The sequence below is a fragment of the Eutrigla gurnardus genome (genome assembly GCF_963514095.1).
Source record: "Eutrigla gurnardus genome assembly, chromosome: 12".
NCBI classification, from domain to species: Eukaryota; Metazoa; Chordata; class Actinopteri; order Perciformes; family Triglidae; genus Eutrigla; species Eutrigla gurnardus.
The window spans coordinates 14,783,915-14,803,185 of record NC_139926.1 but is presented as its reverse complement, the minus strand read 5'-3'; the positions used below and the strand labels follow the sequence as shown (position 1 = coordinate 14,803,185).

General features: G+C 40.4%; 1 protein-coding gene across 2 annotated transcripts in view; it reads left to right on the top strand.

Moving 5' to 3' along the window:
• Nucleotides 1–19,271, top strand: part of erbb4b (erb-b2 receptor tyrosine kinase 4b) — a 285,517-nt gene that overhangs the window by 229,173 nt on the left and 37,073 nt on the right. Inside the window, exons 18-20 of one of the 2 annotated variants that reach the window (XM_084023790.1) lie at nt 1,108–1,230; nt 3,098–3,196; nt 6,039–6,221. In XM_084023790.1, the coding sequence (XP_083879916.1) occupies nt 1,108–1,230; nt 3,098–3,196; nt 6,039–6,221 (405 nt within the window). Of the gene's footprint in view, nt 1–1,107; nt 1,231–3,097; nt 3,197–6,035; nt 6,222–19,271 lie in introns of both variants that reach the window. The other variant, XM_084023789.1, reaches the window with a different exon arrangement.

Genomic DNA, 19,271 nt, shown 5'->3' with positions numbered 1-19,271 from the left:
CACCCCTAATGCCGAACAGCTCCCTGCACAGTGGAATAGCAGTAGCGTGTGTGTTTGTGTTTGTGTGTGCATGTTTGGCCCCCACCCTTCTTGTTTCCACCCCGCAGAAGCTGATTTGTTATTCCATTCAAATGAAGAATGGCTATTGTTTTTAATCAAATGGTAACCATGAGCTAGAGGGACATAAGCTGCCAACCACAGCCAGGCTGATTTACACTCCCGCTCTGTTTTTCTCTCTTTGCCCTCCCTCCTTCTCTAATGTTTCGCTCTTTTCCTAATCCTCCTTATATTGCTCCCTGCGTCCTCCGACTAATTCAGCCGCTTGCTTCTCCATCGCTGTCTTGTTGTTGTTGTTTCTGCCACAGTTTCTCTCCGCTCCACATCTTCCTCCCTCCCTCCCATCATATAATCTTTCCCCCTCACTTGCTGTTAAATCTGTTCTTTCCTCCACTTGAGGAGTAATGAGACAACAAAAGTGTCAACTCCTTTTCAGGCTCCGCAATTATCCACCTCCCCCACCTCTTTCTCCCCCAACTATCTCCATCTGCCTCTTCTGCTCACATATTAAATCTCCCACTTGTGATAATGCAATGGCAGTGGGCACTCTGGGGTTTGGATTGGTCTTGTTAGAAAAATGTCATTGTTACCCTACTGTTTTGTGAAGTTTAGGTATTTTGCCGCAGACAGCAAGACTAATAGGTTTTAAAGCAATTAAAAATTGGATTCAATATAGTAAATATTGTGTTCAAATTGCATGCAACTCAATGGGCATTGTTGTTATTATAAATAAGCTGAGTCTCAGTGTAATTTCCTTGTAAAGCATTTCACAGCTTTTAGGAACAGCAGTTGGCCACGGATTCAAGGAACAGTCATGTAACTTTTGAATTATAGCAATAGTGCAAGTAAAATTAAATTTTCCACTTGATAGAGGCACATATTGTGGAAAATTTCCTAGAAAAGTGGTTATTAAATATGCCTGGACAAGTATACACTTGAACACGATAGTGTTTTGTGTTCCTAATAACTAAATGAATATAGTCGTTTGGCATATGGGTGATATCATTTATTAAAAAATTGGTTGACTTCTGTTTTAATCTGTGTTTTTAGCTGGTGGAACCTTTAACACCCAGTGGTACAGCACCCAACCAAGCCCAGCTTCGCATCCTGAAAGAGACAGAACTCAAAAAGGTCAAGATCCTAGGCTCCGGGGCCTTCGGGACTGTATACAAGGTAAAATGCACACAAACATAAAACAAAAGTAGCCTTCTGCCTGCATTTAATATATATACTGCTAAAGTTTAGATCATGATGTGAGAGCTTGAAAAAACAGAAAGACAGGGGAGACGAATGGCAGGATCATTAATGACAGGAAATGAGACGGAAGGCTGGAGGCGTGCGATTAAAAGAATAAGTAATAGCAGACACTGAGACCCCTGAGGTTACAGTGAAATAAGAGATATCTGAGGTCACCACCAGTGTGATGATGAGTTGGGGAGAGGTGGAGAGAGACACAGCTGAAATTAGAAAGAACAGACTCTCTCACTAAAAAAAAAAATTGGTAATTTTGTAGATCCATCTATTCACATTATGGCACATTTCTGGGTCAGATGTAAGGAAGTAAGAGTGCAGTTGTCCTTTTTCAAAGCAATATTTCGTGAGTGAACACTATAGGACCTAGACAGTTTCCCTTGGTGGCCGTGAGGTATCAGAGAGGTTCCTAAATCTCTGGACCCTATCAGGGTCAAGGAACAATTAGTTGATGCTGAGATCCCCCCCAGGCAGTCAGCAATATAACCTACCTTCAGCAGCTTGATTGCATGATCTTATTATTGCAGGCACAACTCAGAGGCCAGGGCTAATGTTGAGGGTCAGTATTGTGATTGACCTGTACATTTTTATATTTTGCTTCTCTTTTCTTATCACCTAAATGCCTCAATATAACTCTTTTAAAGGACCCCTGTAGAGTTTTGACCACTAGTGGTGCCATAGAAGCGACCATGTTTTGGTTAGAATGTGTGTTCTACTGGCATACGCACAAAGACGCAGATGGGAGCACTTCGGTTTCAAAATGTATCCCAAAATCTGCTCTGCAGTCGTTGTGAGGAATGAGTATTTTAATATGAATGAAATGCATAATAATGCCTGATAATGTGCTTAGATCGGGAGGTGTTGACCTGAATGTCAAACCGAGCTCCAAAATCTGGTTCACATTGGACACTAAATTTATAAAGGATATTAATGACTAACAATATTATTCAAAAATGTATTTAAAAGGTTAGAATACAATGGGAAATATGTTTTTGGGCATTCAGAAATAGTCCATATAAACACAGTTAGTAGCAGCATTATTGTTTCAACTGTAGCATTTAGGACAATAGGTGTGATTTTGAAAATAGTAGGTGCTATATTCAGTTACATTTGGTAGCTAGGAAAAAAATGTACAACTTTACATAATCCTGAATGCAGTTAGTTTGAGGTAAACATAGCAATTCATTCTTCATTCGAAGCACTTTGAATTTCCCTGTTGTTGAAAGGTGCTATACAAATAAAATTCCCTTGCCTTATAATACTCATCTACACAATTGCAGGTAGTCAGATTGTGTTTCAAAAGGAGGCATCATATTTAAATTACAGTTTCGGCAGGAAGTGTTTTAAATGTACGAGCAGAGGTGTTGGCCCTGCTGCCACTGCGGATATGTATTCACATCGAGGCAGAACAAAGGTGGGACCCATTTGAAACATTTAGGGAAAAAAAGTTGAGAGGCACTTTATTTCTCTCCTCCGTTAAATGCTTTGACCACGTTGGCAGCTGCTAAATCACTTTAATCCCACCTGAAATTGGATACTTCAAAATGATTAAATAGTTTTGCCCAAGTCTTTTTGAAGGACAAAATCAGTGTTAATCATACAGCACGCAGAACATCACATACGCTGCCAGTGAGAGATGGTTATTAAGAAAGCTGATGAAACCTCCCTAATTTATATAATTAAGATTCATCCTTTTCAAATCTTTAACATGTCTATTTTAATAGGATGTTGGTGAATTTGAGTTTTGGGACTTTGCGTTCGGTATGACTCATCTGTTGTGTTTCTTCAGGGTATTTGGGTCCCAGAAGGCGAAACAGTGAAGATTCCTGTAGCCATTAAAATCCTAAGTGAGGCCACGGGACCCAAGGCTAATGTGGAGTTCATGGACGTGAGTATTGTGAAAACTCAATTGCAACAATAACTTTCCAAAGTCGAGTTTTACCAAAATTACCTACTTTCTTTCTCAAGTTGTATTTTTTTTATATCAAAGCATTGAAGCCAAGTTTGTTTAGTCTAGTCCAGCAGATGCAATGTATATCAGGACACTGTTGCTACGGTGAAGCATGGTTCATTTTTAGCCATCTTATATGGCTATCATATATGCTGTCATCAGAACAATGAAACCCCTTCTCAGTCTTTGTTAATCAGCTCCACTGATGAAATGAAGCTATTAAGAACCAAGTTCCGATCCCAAAGACACCCGAATAGAAACCATGAGGGACCCTTAGGACCCCTACATACACCCACATCCACACACACCATGCCACAGGCTGCCAGCACAGTGCACAAGGCCCCATTTATAAAATATTCACAGCACGGCTCATTTCAAAAGGAAAAGTGGGGGGGAATCAAAATTATCACCCTATGATGATGCAATGCAGATGAAATAACCTCCATCAACACACGTAGACATATAGATGCGGACACACACACACACACACACACACACACACATTGAAAGCAACTCAAATGCACTCATGCTTTGCACTTGGTTTGACAGTCTAAGAGGGAGAGTTTTGGAGTGTTAGCATTTCTATCTTCTTCAAGACATCTTTGATGAATATCCTACGTGTGACTAATTTAGTGCCCTATGGGCTTCGAGGGCTGGTCTCACAATCAGAGAACCAGATATCAGTACTAAAAGAAGATATAGGGAAACAAAAGAGGCTGGTAAAGGGCTCAACTAGAGGAATAGAGATGTAAAACCGTAAACAATGCATATTCATGTACATGCACCATTCATCACTCAATTGGACGGGGTGACAGAATATGGTAAATGGACTTGCACTTGCATAGCGCCTTCCCATCACCTCAAAGTGCTGTACACAACATTTACTCCATTCACACACAGATCCAACCTCAGGGTCGGGATGTTACCGTTCACACACTGATGCCACAGCCTTCCGGAAACAATTTGGGCTTCAGTATCTTGCTCCAGGGAAGGGACTGGGGATTGAACCACCAATCTTCCAGTTAGAGGGTGACCCCTTATAACCCTATTGCCACAGCCGCACAATGAAAATGTAGGCATAGGGGAGGATGCTTATTTACATGGCATGCTGGGTATCCTTAAAGTTGTGTGGAAAAGAGGAAAATTCACAGATTAATTTAGGAAGGCTTATGTTTGTCCCATCCTTAGTGGAGGTTCTCACATGTTATATACTTTATTATACCACGTGTCACTTTTTAATAAGGGTCGCTTAATATACTACATCACTTGCGCTGACAGAATGTTTGCAGAAATGTACATTGCGAACATTTTTTCCTGGCAACTAAGCCGGGGGCTTTTTGCCTGGTGACCTTCGAGCTGTAGACCACGTTCACTTGCCACTGACTGTTTAAAGAATGTCACTGAGGATTGATTTTCCTTGATTGCGTGTACGCGGTGTATGTGTGTGTAGAGTTTCCCACTCCATACCTATGGGGCATTTAGAGCAGGGAAGCTTCTCCTTTTGAAAAGCAATCAAAAGATTGCAAAATGTTTGGCCCAGCAACAAAATGCCAATACCGCCTCCCTGCTGCCAGCCCCTAACAAGTGGACAGGGTGTCAGTACCCAGCAAGATGGTCATGCAAGTGTGCGTAGTGCATGTGTGTGAGAGTGTGCATGTTTGTGTGCATATGTAATCATAACAGTTGCTACAGGCAGACAGAGTGTGCTACAGTATGTCGTTCCTTTCAAAAGCCAAAATGCTGCTGAAGGCTTATTTTCACTGCAGCAGGAGAAACCCTTGTGTTTTGTCCTTGGAAATTGCGTTCAGTAATGCTGTTTCCCACGTGTATGAAGATTAACGTATGTTCTTTTCGTTAATGCTCTGCTCCGTATTATTCTATATGAGTGTCAAACAAACGGGATAAGACATGCAAACAATGTACTGTGGTAATAAACCACACCTAGAAAGCACTCCAAGTTAACCTTAACACGTAGTGGAAAGACACCACTATTACTGTGCGTTAAAGGACAATGACACGCAATTTATAGCATCTCACCTTGGTGTAGTTGCTACATTTTTAAGTTTACTACAAAGTATGCTGACATTCTTGTGAAGCCGTGATTCACTTTGATGTTGAGGTTATGAATAATAATCAACTGTTTCTGTGGAACCTTGCTGCTCTCTTCAAGAGAAACTTGAGCCTTAAACAGAATAAGGGATCATATGGTCTTTGGCAGTTCAGTCTGCACTTGTAAACACGATAAACTCTCTGCCAGTGGGTTGAGTCTTTGAACTTTTGCTCTGCCATTTGTCTTTTGACACTCACTGGAAGACTACCTGTTTTTTTCCACACTAAAAAACCCCACACATAACAAATATGCTACTCCTCTGCACACAGATTTGTTTTTTTTTTATCTGAAAATGCCAATAGGAACACATTCTAGGTAGCTGCAAAGTCATCAATAAAGGAGCCTATTGTGTTGTGTAGCGGGATGTCTAGTGTCCATGTACAGCTTTATCCAATGAATTACTACCACAGCGGTACCTGTAAGTTTAGGACAGAATTTCAGGGTAAAACTCGTTTACAAAGAACTATCTTAAATCACAACAATAATATGCAGTAATCCATTTTCTGTTTTTTTTGTGTTTTTTTTTGTGAAAACAGTTTGCTGTTGCCTGAAATGAACCACTGGAGAATCTGTTGACACATTATTATAGAATATTTCAGATTTCTGTCAACCTCCAGCCCCAAACCTTTCCCGCCACATGCCTGAGTGTACATCCGTCTCATTCAGGAGGCCCTGATCATGGCTAGCATGGAGCACCCCCACCTGGTCCGCCTGCTGGGTGTCTGCCTGAGTCCCACCATCCAGCTGGTCACACAACTGATGCCCCATGGGTGCCTGCTCGACTATGTCCACGAGCACAAGGACAACATCGGATCCCAGCTGTTGCTCAATTGGTGTGTCCAGATTGCCAAGGTAAGGATGTTTTACTCTCTATGGCTGATTGGATTGGCGATTGGCTGGTTGCTTGGTTGGGTACGTGGGAGGCTGGTGGATTGGCAGATTAGTATTGTTTTAAGTTTTGAGTATTCATTTTTTTGTTATATTGGTAGGTATTGAATATAAATATCTGTTATCCAAACAGTTTGTTTGTTTCGCTTTTCTTTGTTAGCCAGCAAAAGCTTAGTGGATTTCTACTGCAGACTGTGTATCTTCCATTGTATACTTCAGGGTTAGATCGTACCACTTTGCTGGTACCCGTCAAATTTGGCTCCTATTTCATGACCTTTTGTATTGATCCACCTACTGTCATTGAGATGTTCCTATAACACAGCCCCCCTTTTCCTCTGTTTCTCCCTTCTGTGTCACTCTTTCCTTAGTTACTAGTGTCAAAGTTATTTCTCTTTATTAATAACTATTTTACTGTTGTATGCGTATGATTTTTCTTCTTTTACGTCTTTATTTCTCCTATATCCGTGCTTTGTTGTCGCAGGCTGCCATGCATCCCTTTGGAAATCTTACAGTATAAATGCTAGTGTTTCCTTTAGATTACATGTACCCACACATCTACTGCTGTCTGCCTCTGCTAATAGAGGTGAAGTGATTTACTTCATGGCCTCCAGAGTGAAAAGTAGATGTTGGTGTCTATGAGTGTGTGCTGGTGTGTGTGGAGGATTCAACAATAGACAGTGGAGCCCCTTGCCAGACTCTTGGGAGGGCTGAAGTAAATAATTTAAAGCCTTGCTTGACTTCGGTGGGGAAGTGTTGAGCGCAGGGAGCTCAGTGTTACAGGATCATGGATGTAGGAGTGCATTATAATTTGTTCTAAAATTATTGTCAATATTAATACGGATACGCTCATTAATGTTCTCTCTTTCTCCGACCCTGGAACGCACACAGTATACCAACTTTTGAGCAAAACGTGTATTTATTCATCTATTTATTAATTGTATTGCATTACGGTAACCCTCTGTATATAAAATGTTATATACAGTAATTAAATCTCAAAACATGCTTCATTTGACAGATGGCTGATGAAATTATATTAATTGGTGAAAAGGCCAAAAGGAGCAGAAAGAAAATGACTAAGCAGTCGATGCAGTCCCAGATTTAATATCTTCGACAAATATAGAATTTTTGGCTAAATCACAAGCGGGCAGTTCTCCAGTTAGCAGCCATTGAAAAATATTAAATATCCGTTAAACTTTGGTACACAGTTATGATCACGCCACATAAACACATTTTTTTAACACCAAGGTGATCAGAGCATGCATTAATCCTTGCCGTGCTGACAAACTTCTCATGCTGTGTAACACAAATGTTTTCATGGTATGGAATTAATCACACAAATGACTTTGTGGAAAAAAGATCTAGATCAGCTATACACACACACAAATAAATATACATCCGCTGTGAACAGTTGTCAACATGGAGATATGTATTATTCATAAAGGGTGAACATGATGATGTATTATTTATTCTGTGTGTATTGTTTAGTATTTTCAATAATTGGCTTCAGCTCCTGGGGGCTCGAATAGCCATCAGGGGCCATGTTTAATAAGGTGCCCACATGTGGGTGCATGCTCATGAGCAAGTGTCCTGCAGGGTGCATTTATCTGAATAATGCCAACAAGGTGAATTGGGACAACTGTAAACATCTGTGTATGCAGTGCTCACAATAACTTATCCCAAACATCTTTTCCTGCACACGTCTTCCTCATGGATGTATACATCCACTCACAGAGGGTCTTGTGAGCCTCTTTAGGCATGTGCAAGTGACAGAGCTGCACTCTCTGAGGCAACATCCCTGTGGCCCACCCTCTCTGTCAAGGCCGCCATCACAGCCATGGATTATTAATGGGGTGATCCGCCATGAGAGTCATACTAATGAGCAGAGTCATTAGAGCTGGTGTGCATGCAGGGCTGTGATGCCACAGAATGTTTTTCTTCTTTTTGGGGGGGGGGGGTTTCTTGGGTCTGATTTTTCTTTTTTCTTTCCATACCCCCCCTCCCCGCTATAACATTCTACACCTAGTTCACTAAATCTGTTGTTCATATATGTAAAGTATAGTGCACTACAATGTCAACAATTTGACTTTAGAACTACTACTACGTTACTAAAAAGGATGTATCAAAATATAACTTCACTGCAATACTGTGGTAAGAAAACAGATCAAAAAGAGCTGGATGACTGTGCAGATTCATCCAGGTCATGGTAATCTTTGAAAGCTCTATTGTCGGCAACTGGACGACTGGCCACCACCTACTTTCAGTAAAATGATGGTTTCTACAGGCAGAAGCACAACTGGGCCAAGGGCTCCTATGGTGGCAAACCTCTATATGGAAGAGGTTGCCACTGATTCAGATATGTGGACGATGCACAGGTCAAAATGAAAACATGAGGTTAAAGCCTTCACAGACCGCATCAGTCTGGTTCACTGGGAGGATGCCAGAAGAAATAGTCCTGCCTTTTTGGATTTTACATTGCACACTCAAGATGATAGAAACCTCAACATTGAACATTTAGAGGAAACCCATGCACACACTGATCAATACCTGCTTTTTGACTTGCACCACCCACTGGAACACAAGTTAGGGGAAAGACAAGGGACACTCTTTTGAGGACAACAATGTTAGCATTCTGGCCAAGGAAGACATATGGTTTGAGAGAGGGGTTAAAAAAGCAATTTTTGTCAACCTGGAATGACCATCTCTCAACAGAGGAGGTGGATTAAGACATAACCTATCAGCCACATTCAATGCAGTCCATCAGTCCTGGGTCAACAACTCCCAGACGACCCATCAGACTCCCATTCACCCCATGAGAATAGTTCACTTGATGGCTCGGGACCCACTTGCCCCCACCAAAGTGCTAAAGACTCAAGTTTCATTTGAAGGCTGAGTGGGTCCAGGAGTCACCGTTTTAACGACCCGACAAGAGGTTAAATACCTAAACTCCCCACTAGTCAGTTAGAACCGTAGAAGCTTCTTGGATGAGAGGAGAAACGTCTTCAAAAAGCCAGGGCTTCCTCAAGAAGCTATAGACGAAGTGAAATCCACTTTAAGACATGATTATTTGTAGAAATGTTTTAATACCACTTTAGAAACACACCACAAATGTCTGATTACGGTAACAAAATGCTACAGTGGCTGCTGATATACATAGCAAAACCCCAGAGAGAGGGGAGATGATGTCATATGATGAGACCATACCACTCTGAATACAATACACATGTATATTACTGTACTAAGCTATCAACAAGCCCTCCATGGGTAACTGGCATGTTCTTGACAATGTCTTGCAAACTTATATTTACATGAATTTGGAATGCATTACAATTCCCTCCATATATTCTACAATGGATCCCCTTGTTTATGAGCAATACAACGTCTAAACCAGGGCCAATGCTTTTTTACACGGTGAATCTTAAATCAACCCAGTGTGCAGTCAAAGTTTGTAAAATAAAGTAGGTGACACATTTGAGTTCCATATATTAGCTGTTAAATGCCACTGTCTTTACACAGTACGTGTAACTAGTACACCGATTAATTGACATTCTGTCTGTCACTTTAAATTGAATTTAAATGTGTCTGATTTGTAGCCTGACAGCATTCTTTTCCAGCTTAATGAAAACCGAATGCTGATTTAACAGTTTAACAGAACAGAGGAATATGTTTCAGAATCATTTTCAATCTAAAGTTTAACACACTTCATGTGAAAACATAGTGGTGATAATCCAGTCATTGCAGTTTCATTCTGCACTCAATGAAAATGGGACCGTTGCTGTAAGGCTCTGTAGAGACAGGCACCCTGTAATAAAATGGGACAATTTGGAAGCTTCTACATAAATCCTTTTGAACTAGCGGGAGAGACACCAAAAGATACAGAGGAAGGGAAATCATATCATTAGCTGCATTCGCACAGGTTGTACATAACAGTGATGGTTGTCATCGCAATTCATATTCTAGTTAAATATTTAGTGTGAACCCCACGCATTCTACCTTTTGAAGGAGAACTTGATGTCCCGCTCCCTCTGAGACGTTTTTCAGGACTATGCATCAGAGCGCCATCAATACAACACCACCGTTTAAAAAACCTCAGTTACATGATGGGAATAGCTCATCGAATCACGATTTACAGTGAAACGTGTTTGTTTAATTCACCAGCAAATCTTCCCTACTCCCCCTTGCCAACATTGCTGCTCTCCTCCAAGTCAGGTGTGTGTGTGCTTGAGTTTGTGCCTGTGTGTGTGTGTGTGTGTGATTGTGTTTGTGTGTGTGTGTGTGTGTGTGTGTGTGTGTGTGTGTGTGTATGTGTGTGTGTGTGTGTGTGTGTGTGTGTGTGTGTGTGTGTGTGTGTGTGTGTGTGTGTGTGTGTGTGTGTGGTAAGAGGGCCCACAGTGTGTATTGCAGGGTCATTTCGCTGTGTAAACCAGACGAGGCAAACATGCCTCTCTTCAACTCATCACATGCGTCCCCAGGGTTCCAATGAAAACTCACATCATAGTTATTTCCTTTCTACTCTGTCTACTCCCCCTCTCCTGTCTCTCTGTTTGTATTTATTTTATTATGTGATTCTCTTATTTTTGTTTCCATTCGTCTTTCTCTGGACAATTATGTAAGAAGGATTTCCAACCCTGCAGGTGCTCATATTTTCTTTTTTTTGGTACAAATATTAAACTATCATTCTCATGTCAGTTATAGAGCAGGGTTGACTGTGATATGCCAAACTGTTGCATTTTACCGTCTTTACACTTACCTCTAAGCCCGTGTTTGTATTGCACACCTCTACCTGTGCATCCTATTCATGCTGGGAAAGATTGAGAAAGGTTTGTATTGTCCTGCAAGGTACTTTGTTCATTTGTTGAGTCTTGTTTGGATATATTCAAGGAATATATTTACTGTGTTTTCTATCTAAATGGGATATCATTAGCTTTTGTGCTGACCGGTCAGGCCAAGAGTAAAATATTCAACTATTTTTTCAATAAAATCTCCACGGGGCCTTTTCAGGTTTTCAAGTATGCCCTTGAATTAATGTGATTACCTTAATACATTCAAAAGTTGTTGTTTGTACTGTTTTTCTTTTCTTTTTGTCATCAAAGTATGGAGATTCCGGACTCTTTTCCTTGGTGAAAATAATGCTTTCTTTCCAAAATAAAAATCCCAATTTGACAGCATTATCTTTTATATGTTAAGATGTATGTGTTGATATAAAATAAGTGAAACCATCATGTTGTTCCAAAGATCACCCTCCCATATGTCTTGAACTCCTCAATATGCATCTGTTTTATGGACCAGCCACCTTGGTTTGACCACCAACCAACTTACCAAACTCTTCGTCTTCTCTCTTCTCCCACACTTGACTCTCGTAGAAAACATTTAAATTGCATTCAGATATTCGATTCCAACCAGCACAGGGGATAGCATGCCTGCTCCAAGACTTCATGTTAACACATGGAGCGAGAGGCAGATCACAGGCGCTTTGATGCTACCAACCCTTAGAAATGTCAACAAGTGTCCGCCTCCCTTCCCCGCTCTCACTCTAGCTGTCCCTCTCTTTCCTTTCCAAAATAATTCATTCTGATTCTTTTTTCTGTGTGTTTTTTAGTCTTTCATTAAGGTTATGATTCAATGTTAGCAGCTAGAATACCTCCCTTCCCCTGGGCAAATACCAGCCTGAAAGGCCGGTTTGATTTGATGGAGCAGCTTTATGCATGTTGTCATCAATTGCAATTATCATCAAAGCTAATAAGGGAGAATTTATGGAGTTAATTAATTAATTAATTTTATTTATTTAGTTTATGTAAGTTGTATTTAACAATTCACTGTGCCATTAAGAGGGTGTTGTTGAAGCTGTGGGGAAATCAATGATACAATTAAGGGAATTGGATTAAACTACCTTTACATATTAGTGTTTGATATAATGTAGGACCAATATTGTTTGCAATGAAAAGGCAATCTCATCCATTCAGTCATCGGATGTGATGCATTTTATTTGATTAGTCACATAATGGCCATTATATTTGTTCACCTAAAGTATCCTTTTGTATTGTTTTGAGAAAAGGTTGACTTTGGCGGATGGTGGAACGAATCAGGGCATGGCAGACAATCACAGATGTGGAAAAACAAGGACAGGAAGTAAAACTAGACATGACAAATGAGGAGAGTGAACTTACAAGATAAAACAGTAAACGGACTAAGCAAAAACCCATGACTGTGGCAGTACGTTTCATCTTTTTCCTTGTTATTTCTTAGAGTTGATTCCTTACAGTTCTGGTGGGAAAATACGTCAGAAGATCAAATTATTTTGGCTGCTGTAATACCTTTGAGAGATATGTCAGATGCCTTACAATTTTAAAAACACAGACCAGAAGAGGGAATTAGCCTACTAGTGAAATCATCTGCTGAGGTGATCGATTGGCTCCAAAATCTGCACGATGGAACATGATCCGTCTCCCTTATTTCAAATTGCATTAGCATTGTGGGTGGCCATGGTGCGCTTCCAGAAATTACTGGATTGCTCTCTTCTGGTTGGAAGAAAGTCATTACTCCAAGTGAAAGAATTCAAGTATTTTGGTTTTGTGCACAAGTGAGGGTGAGATGCTGAGCGAGGCCAACAGAAGAACTGGCACAGCCTCAGCAATATTGCAATTCGATCTCTCTCCATTTGCTAGTCAATCTAATTTCCAACCCTCACCCATGGTGTGCTTTAGGCTGTGAGCAAAATAAGAAGGTTCCAGATACTCGGATACTAGCAGCAACCAAGTTCACAGGAGGTAGGGTGAGGAGCTGAGACATCAAGAAGGAGCTTGAAGTAGAAGTGCTCCATCATGCCAAAAGGAGTAAGTTGAGGTGGTTCTGCTATCTGTTTAGGATGCCTCCTGGATATCTCTCTCAAGCGGCATTGCTAGCACGCCCAACTGGGAAGAGAACAGGAAGGCAGGACACGTCAGGGGGATTACATATCTCATTTTGCCTGGCAAAGGCTCAGAAATTCCCATGAAGAGCTGAAGGAGTTGGCTAGTGAGAAAGGAGAGGGAGATCCGGGCTATCTTGCTCAGTCGGCTGCCACTATGACCCTGAAAATGAACGGATAGATGGATTTACGGTGCTAGTAGTAATTTTATCAAGGAAAAAATTCTGTATTTGTCGTGAAACTTGGTCAGCCAGAATGGCCTCGGAATGCAAACGCACAAACCTCAAGGCGGCAGACACGTAGATAGTCACGGCGAAGGACAGAAGGATACACAAAGACTATTAGGCCTGGACTGACTCATGGTTGCCATGCTGTCAATCAAAAGCACACGAGCCAAGAGGAATACATTCTCTCTCTCTCTCTCTCTCTCTCTCTCTCTCTCTCTCTCTCTCTCTCTCTCTCTCTGTCTCTCTCTCTCTCTCTCTCTCTCTCTCTCTCTCTCTCTCTCTCTGTCACACACACACACACGCATTTAAGAGTGACACAGTTTTCAGTGTGTCTGACTGAGTGGAGATGGATGTGGCCGGGTAGGGCAGTAGGGGAAATGGATGACTACAGGCAGCCCACACAATGGATGACACTGGCAGCTCAGGGAGACAGGTCTAAACTAATGACTGCCAGATACACACACACACACACACACACACACACACACACAGTTAAACAATAGTGTAGGTTTCCAAATCTGGCAAACATTACCAACGTGAACTTCTCCGAATTGGATTGGCCGATGCACACACATATCGTGTTGTGATGCTCTTAAGCAAACAAACAAGCAAGCAAACACGGATGCAGATAATGTTTGATGTATATTTTTCTTCTCTTTTTTGTTATTTGCTTTTCCTCTATCTACAAATGTTCTCGCTACCTTTTCCCAAACACACGCTAACACTTGAAGATATGTATCTTAATCCACTGCTTTATGTCGAGCCTATCCCCTATATTTTCTTCCATCACTACTTATTACTGAACAGGTTTACCCTCTGATTTTATATTTATTTCCCAGAGGAAATAGATACCACATCTCTGCAAACAGAGATCTGTTACTTTGTATGCGTGTGTGTGCGTCGAGCCTTCCTGGGCTTCTGGTATCACTTAGAGGCGGTGGAAGTGCGCCTCACTCAATAGGCCTATTGAAATTACATTTGAAAAAGTATGGGTTCCAGCCAAGAGACTGCCAAGGCACAGAAGAAAGGTTCATACACTATAAAAACAATGAAGTGCTTTGCACTGTTGTAATTGTTATTGATTATGCAGAGTATCATTGTGGTGATGAGGTTAAGAACAAGGCTGCATTTAAGTGTGGCATCAAGCCACATGTTTCAGATATTTGCAAACCTTTCTGTGCGCTTCTTTTTTTCTCCATCTTTTTCTGCAACGAGCAGCAATTGTGGCCCGTAAAAGCCTGCTTTTACATTTCAGTTTGTCAATATAGAAGGGGAAACATTTGGGGTCAATACAGAAATACAATAAACCCGTAGCACCATTGCAAAGTTCAACTCACATTTCGGCCTGTGACAATCTGACCGTGTATCAGCTAACATTAGTTTTTCCCTGACTTGCTTAATTAATTCGTTAATACCAATACAACAAACAGTACAGGCTGCTCAATTTCATTGGAACATTGCGTACAGCTTGCGTGCGCACAGTTTTATAAATCTGATTTTTTTTTGGCGCACGCAAACTTTGGCTTTTGGGCGTACGTACACTTTTAGTAAGGATCCTATGCACAGTTTTATAAATGAGGCCCCTGGTCTGTCCGTTTTCAGTAAAGTAACAAAAAACCCTGAACCTTTTTTTTTGGTCGTTTTCACCCATTTAATTTGATTGTTAAATGATAACCAGAAAGGGTTTTAACCCCTGGGCATGGACATGAAAATATATGTAGGTACTTTCCAGCCTTCAGAGTTTCAGAGTGTGTGTTCAGTCTGCTGGTGCTAATGCTAGTGGATAGCTTGTCATTTGTTCAGCATGCAGGCAGAAGACCATTGCTGCGACAGCTTGGACCCACTTCACTTTCAATTAGTCGCCTGCCACTGTAGATGCCTGCTCACCAGCCTCTCTGGAACTGACTCAAACCCTGCGTGTGTGTGTGTGTGTTTGTGCATTTCTGGTTAGATCAATGAATGAATGTGTGTCTGTGTGTTTTAGTGTGTGTAATGATGTCCAGTTGAAATGTCCAGCCCTTTGCTAGAGACACGTGCCATGCTGACATCTCACATGTGATTAGAACATATAAAGCCTATATGAACATTGAACTAATTTTTCTCTATTTAGCTTAGTGCTAGATGGGGAAAACATTTTATGTTGTATTTAATGGTATATTAGCTACCAATTTTGCCCTCATGTTGAATGAATCATTCAGGTGGTTATACTGTAACTTAGTTAAAAGAATGGCAAACCATGTTTTATTAATTTACAAAGCATGCAATAGACATGAAGCCCCGACATCATGGGTAGTACTGTACATGGGTTTAATTTGTCAAAGTAACAATTGTTGAGGCGCAATGTTATCCCTAGTACCATAGGACCTTATTTCAATTGCAATAAGTCACAAACCTTGTTCCCTGCAAGTCTGAAATGCGTAATTTGTATAATAGGATTTTCTACTATGTTGTAAAAAGTGTGCATGTTCATTAGGCAATGCTTTGAAATATACAGTCCATATTCACAGTCAAACGTTTATGGAGGACAAAATCATTGGAAATAGAAAGATATGGTAATTACTTCAATAATTAGCCTAATGTCAGTGTATTTTCTATGTCATGGCTGTAGTGCAAGGACATTAGCCATTGTAATACTTCATGTTTTTGTAATTGAAATACTCTTGAACCCGTGACCATGACTTTCGTATCTGCTAGAACCATTTTTTTTACTGGACACTTATCAGCAAGTGTTTTAATACATTTTACAAATTATTAATTCAGTTAAGCAGAAATCTTTTGTTGAAATAATGCACTTACCACGATGAGAGAGGGTAACCGTGGGGAGAAAAGCGATCAAAGTCAAGTACAACCAACATGCCATTAAACCTTTTAATCATCTCGACCTCTCCATATTCCGGTTCACTGCACTAAGCAATAAAATCCTTAACGGGTGTGGACTTGTGATGTAGCTGCTTTAGCGCAGGTCAAGATACGCGGTCGTGCATACGGACATGTATCATCTGTTATTTTCAGTGAGGTGTCTGACTCATACAAAGGGCAAGGTTTTTTGCTATTTTCCCTTCCTCTTCTTTTTACAATGATGCCACCAAGAAGCATAAGCAAACTATTTCAAATTTGTGACTAAAACATGCACTACACAAATTCTTCTGGGCATTTGGCAAATCTGAAAAGAGATCATTCTTGAAAACTGTCCATCTAAAGTGATTTGATGGGAATAGACTTTGTAATTGTAAATTCATGCATCGATACCAACAGTGTGTTCTAGTACTGAAGAGTTTGGGCAGTTTGGAAAAGTTACAACATCTAAACATTGCTGACTGCTATGGTGTGTTATTGATTAAATTGCCATTGGGGTATTTCCAACATAAATATGGCAGGCCAAAACTAGAGATGATTTGTCTTTTGTGTGTGGCTGTGAGCTCGCTTATCCTTACCATTATTGAGCAGATATGTTTCTATTATAGAGATACAGTATTCAACATTGATGCCACCTTGCCATTTAATAGCGATACGTCACTGGCATTCGTTTTTGAGGTGTATACAGTTGTGTTTCATTTATATTCAAATGGTTAAAAAACACTGTAGCACCATGATAAAGAACGTAATCTACATGCTGCACCTCTTGGTAATACAGGTCTGCTTATCTTTTGTATAATGTGGTACTATGAAACCAAGTTGTTTATAATTTCCCTTTCCCTGTGCTGAACCCCTGTGCCTGTGCAACCTGCTTGTGCAGATTCATATCCAAACACATCTGAAAAGCCAAAACAGCATATTTTGAGAGCTCACAGTTCTTTTCAAAGTCTCCTTAGATCCCCTGTGGAATTTTCACAGCTCAAGGTTGTTCTGGAGTGTCATCGGTATCATCCGAGAAATTAAGCAAATAGAGCAAAACTATAGAAAACCTGTCCTGCTCATTTTTCCTGATCAGGGCACTGAGTTTGGCATTGTTGAGGCTGTTATCATGTCCGAGACAGGATCCTCCCCGTTACAATATGGCCTTTGTTAAAACTCATCGCATTCAGACACGTCTCGCACTCCCTCCAGCATTCCGGGCTTGGCTGTAAAGGCCTCACACACTCACACTCTTGCTCCCGCATGCACAGAGACACATCCCAGAGCTCCGAAGAGGAAGCCATGCAATGATGATAGCAGCTTTCAGTCCTCAGGCTCTCCAAGGCTCGCCACACATTCACCGACGGCTACACACAAACGGAGACACACAATGAAAAGTGCCTGTGTGCACGCAGACGAGAAGTCCACAGTTGCAGAGATGTGTCAATACACACCATGAATTCCAGATGCTCATGTGCACATACATACAGTATACTCACACACTTCTTAGATTGATGAGAGATACTCATTGTATTATTTACTGGAACTATGGGAGAAAAAGCACACTAAGAATGAGTAAACACTCTTGGACGAGAGAGGGGTGGGGGAAGGAATGACAATGAGGAATCTTTACTGATGACATTTTGTAATTTATTTGGAACAAACTGACCAAAAAAACTTGAATGATATAAAAAAGAAATAAAGTAATACATTTGAGAGCAATACAAAACTAACGTGCCATATGATGCCTGCAATTGATGACCCAATGAGCATATCAGCATGGTGTAGCGGTGCCTTAAAATAAAATAAAACCAAGAGTATTTGCAGTTCTAGCTATATTAAGTAAGTCATTTGGGTGAAATGCCCTTTAATGAAACATAGAAATAATTGTAATAATAATAATAATTATATAATTAAATGGTGCTTAACAATAATATTATATTTGTAAACGTCTTTAAATGACGTCAAAACACTTGGATACACTCTCTGCACCCTCCCGCTCCCAGGAACTGCCGATTGCCAGGCTGCCAGCCCCGCAACAGATCAATCATAGATCACAGCTAATGTCTTCCATTACAGCACCCTGTGATTGCCCTGTTATTATCCCACTAATTATGGCTATCATCATTATTATCATTCCTCTATTACAGTTCATTACTTCAGAACCGAAAGAGGATAGTTTAATGGATGCAATTGGCAGCTATTGCATTTATTGATTGGTGGGCAGTTGTAAGCCTTGTTGCATGCTGTTTTCTCTTCTGACATAAGCTGTCTGAGTAGCTGACAAGGCTCAAAGGCCACTCCTGTACCCAGGTCTGACCAAATCTGGCTGTAGATTGGCAAACTCAAAGTATGTGTAACAATAAGAATAGATAGAAAGCTACAATCGTGAAAAAGAAAATACATTTTGGCCTCCAGTTTGTGGCCAAACAACTACAAATCTATTGAAAAGAAATAGAACGAAAGTCAGGGTTCTCTTTTGTGCTCAAAAGTTTAACAAAGACGCTTGAATAAAATATTTTTTTACACCATGCAAGAAAGATTAAATCAGCCTTCCCTCGAAAAGCATCCTTTTATCTTTTCACACAAACATACAGGCAGACTAGTGTAAAGATATGTGCAAACACACATTCTGGTACCAGAGCAAAACAATATTCTGCTTCCAAATCTATTATTTTCAGAAAATCTATAATTAATTATTTTTTCTATTCAAAATTTCAGTTTGCTATTGCTCACGCTCTGCATATTTACACGGGAAGACTTTCTTTTCTGGTAGCCTAAAACAACAGTAATCGCAGATTCATCTGTTTTTTTAGCATGTTTTGCCATGTCATTGCTAGTATCAACCATTTACATTAGAGCTCAGTCCTATTTACCTACAAAATTACATTCTATATTATTAAAGTCCCAGTCGGCAACATTTTTTTGATCATATTCACTGAAGCCGACACTATGCTCCGATAGAACAACATAAATCATCCGGTTTTAGAAAAAAAAGTGCGCCTTTACGTGCACGTAGAGCCTGTTGTTTCTTTTGCAAAATATCAA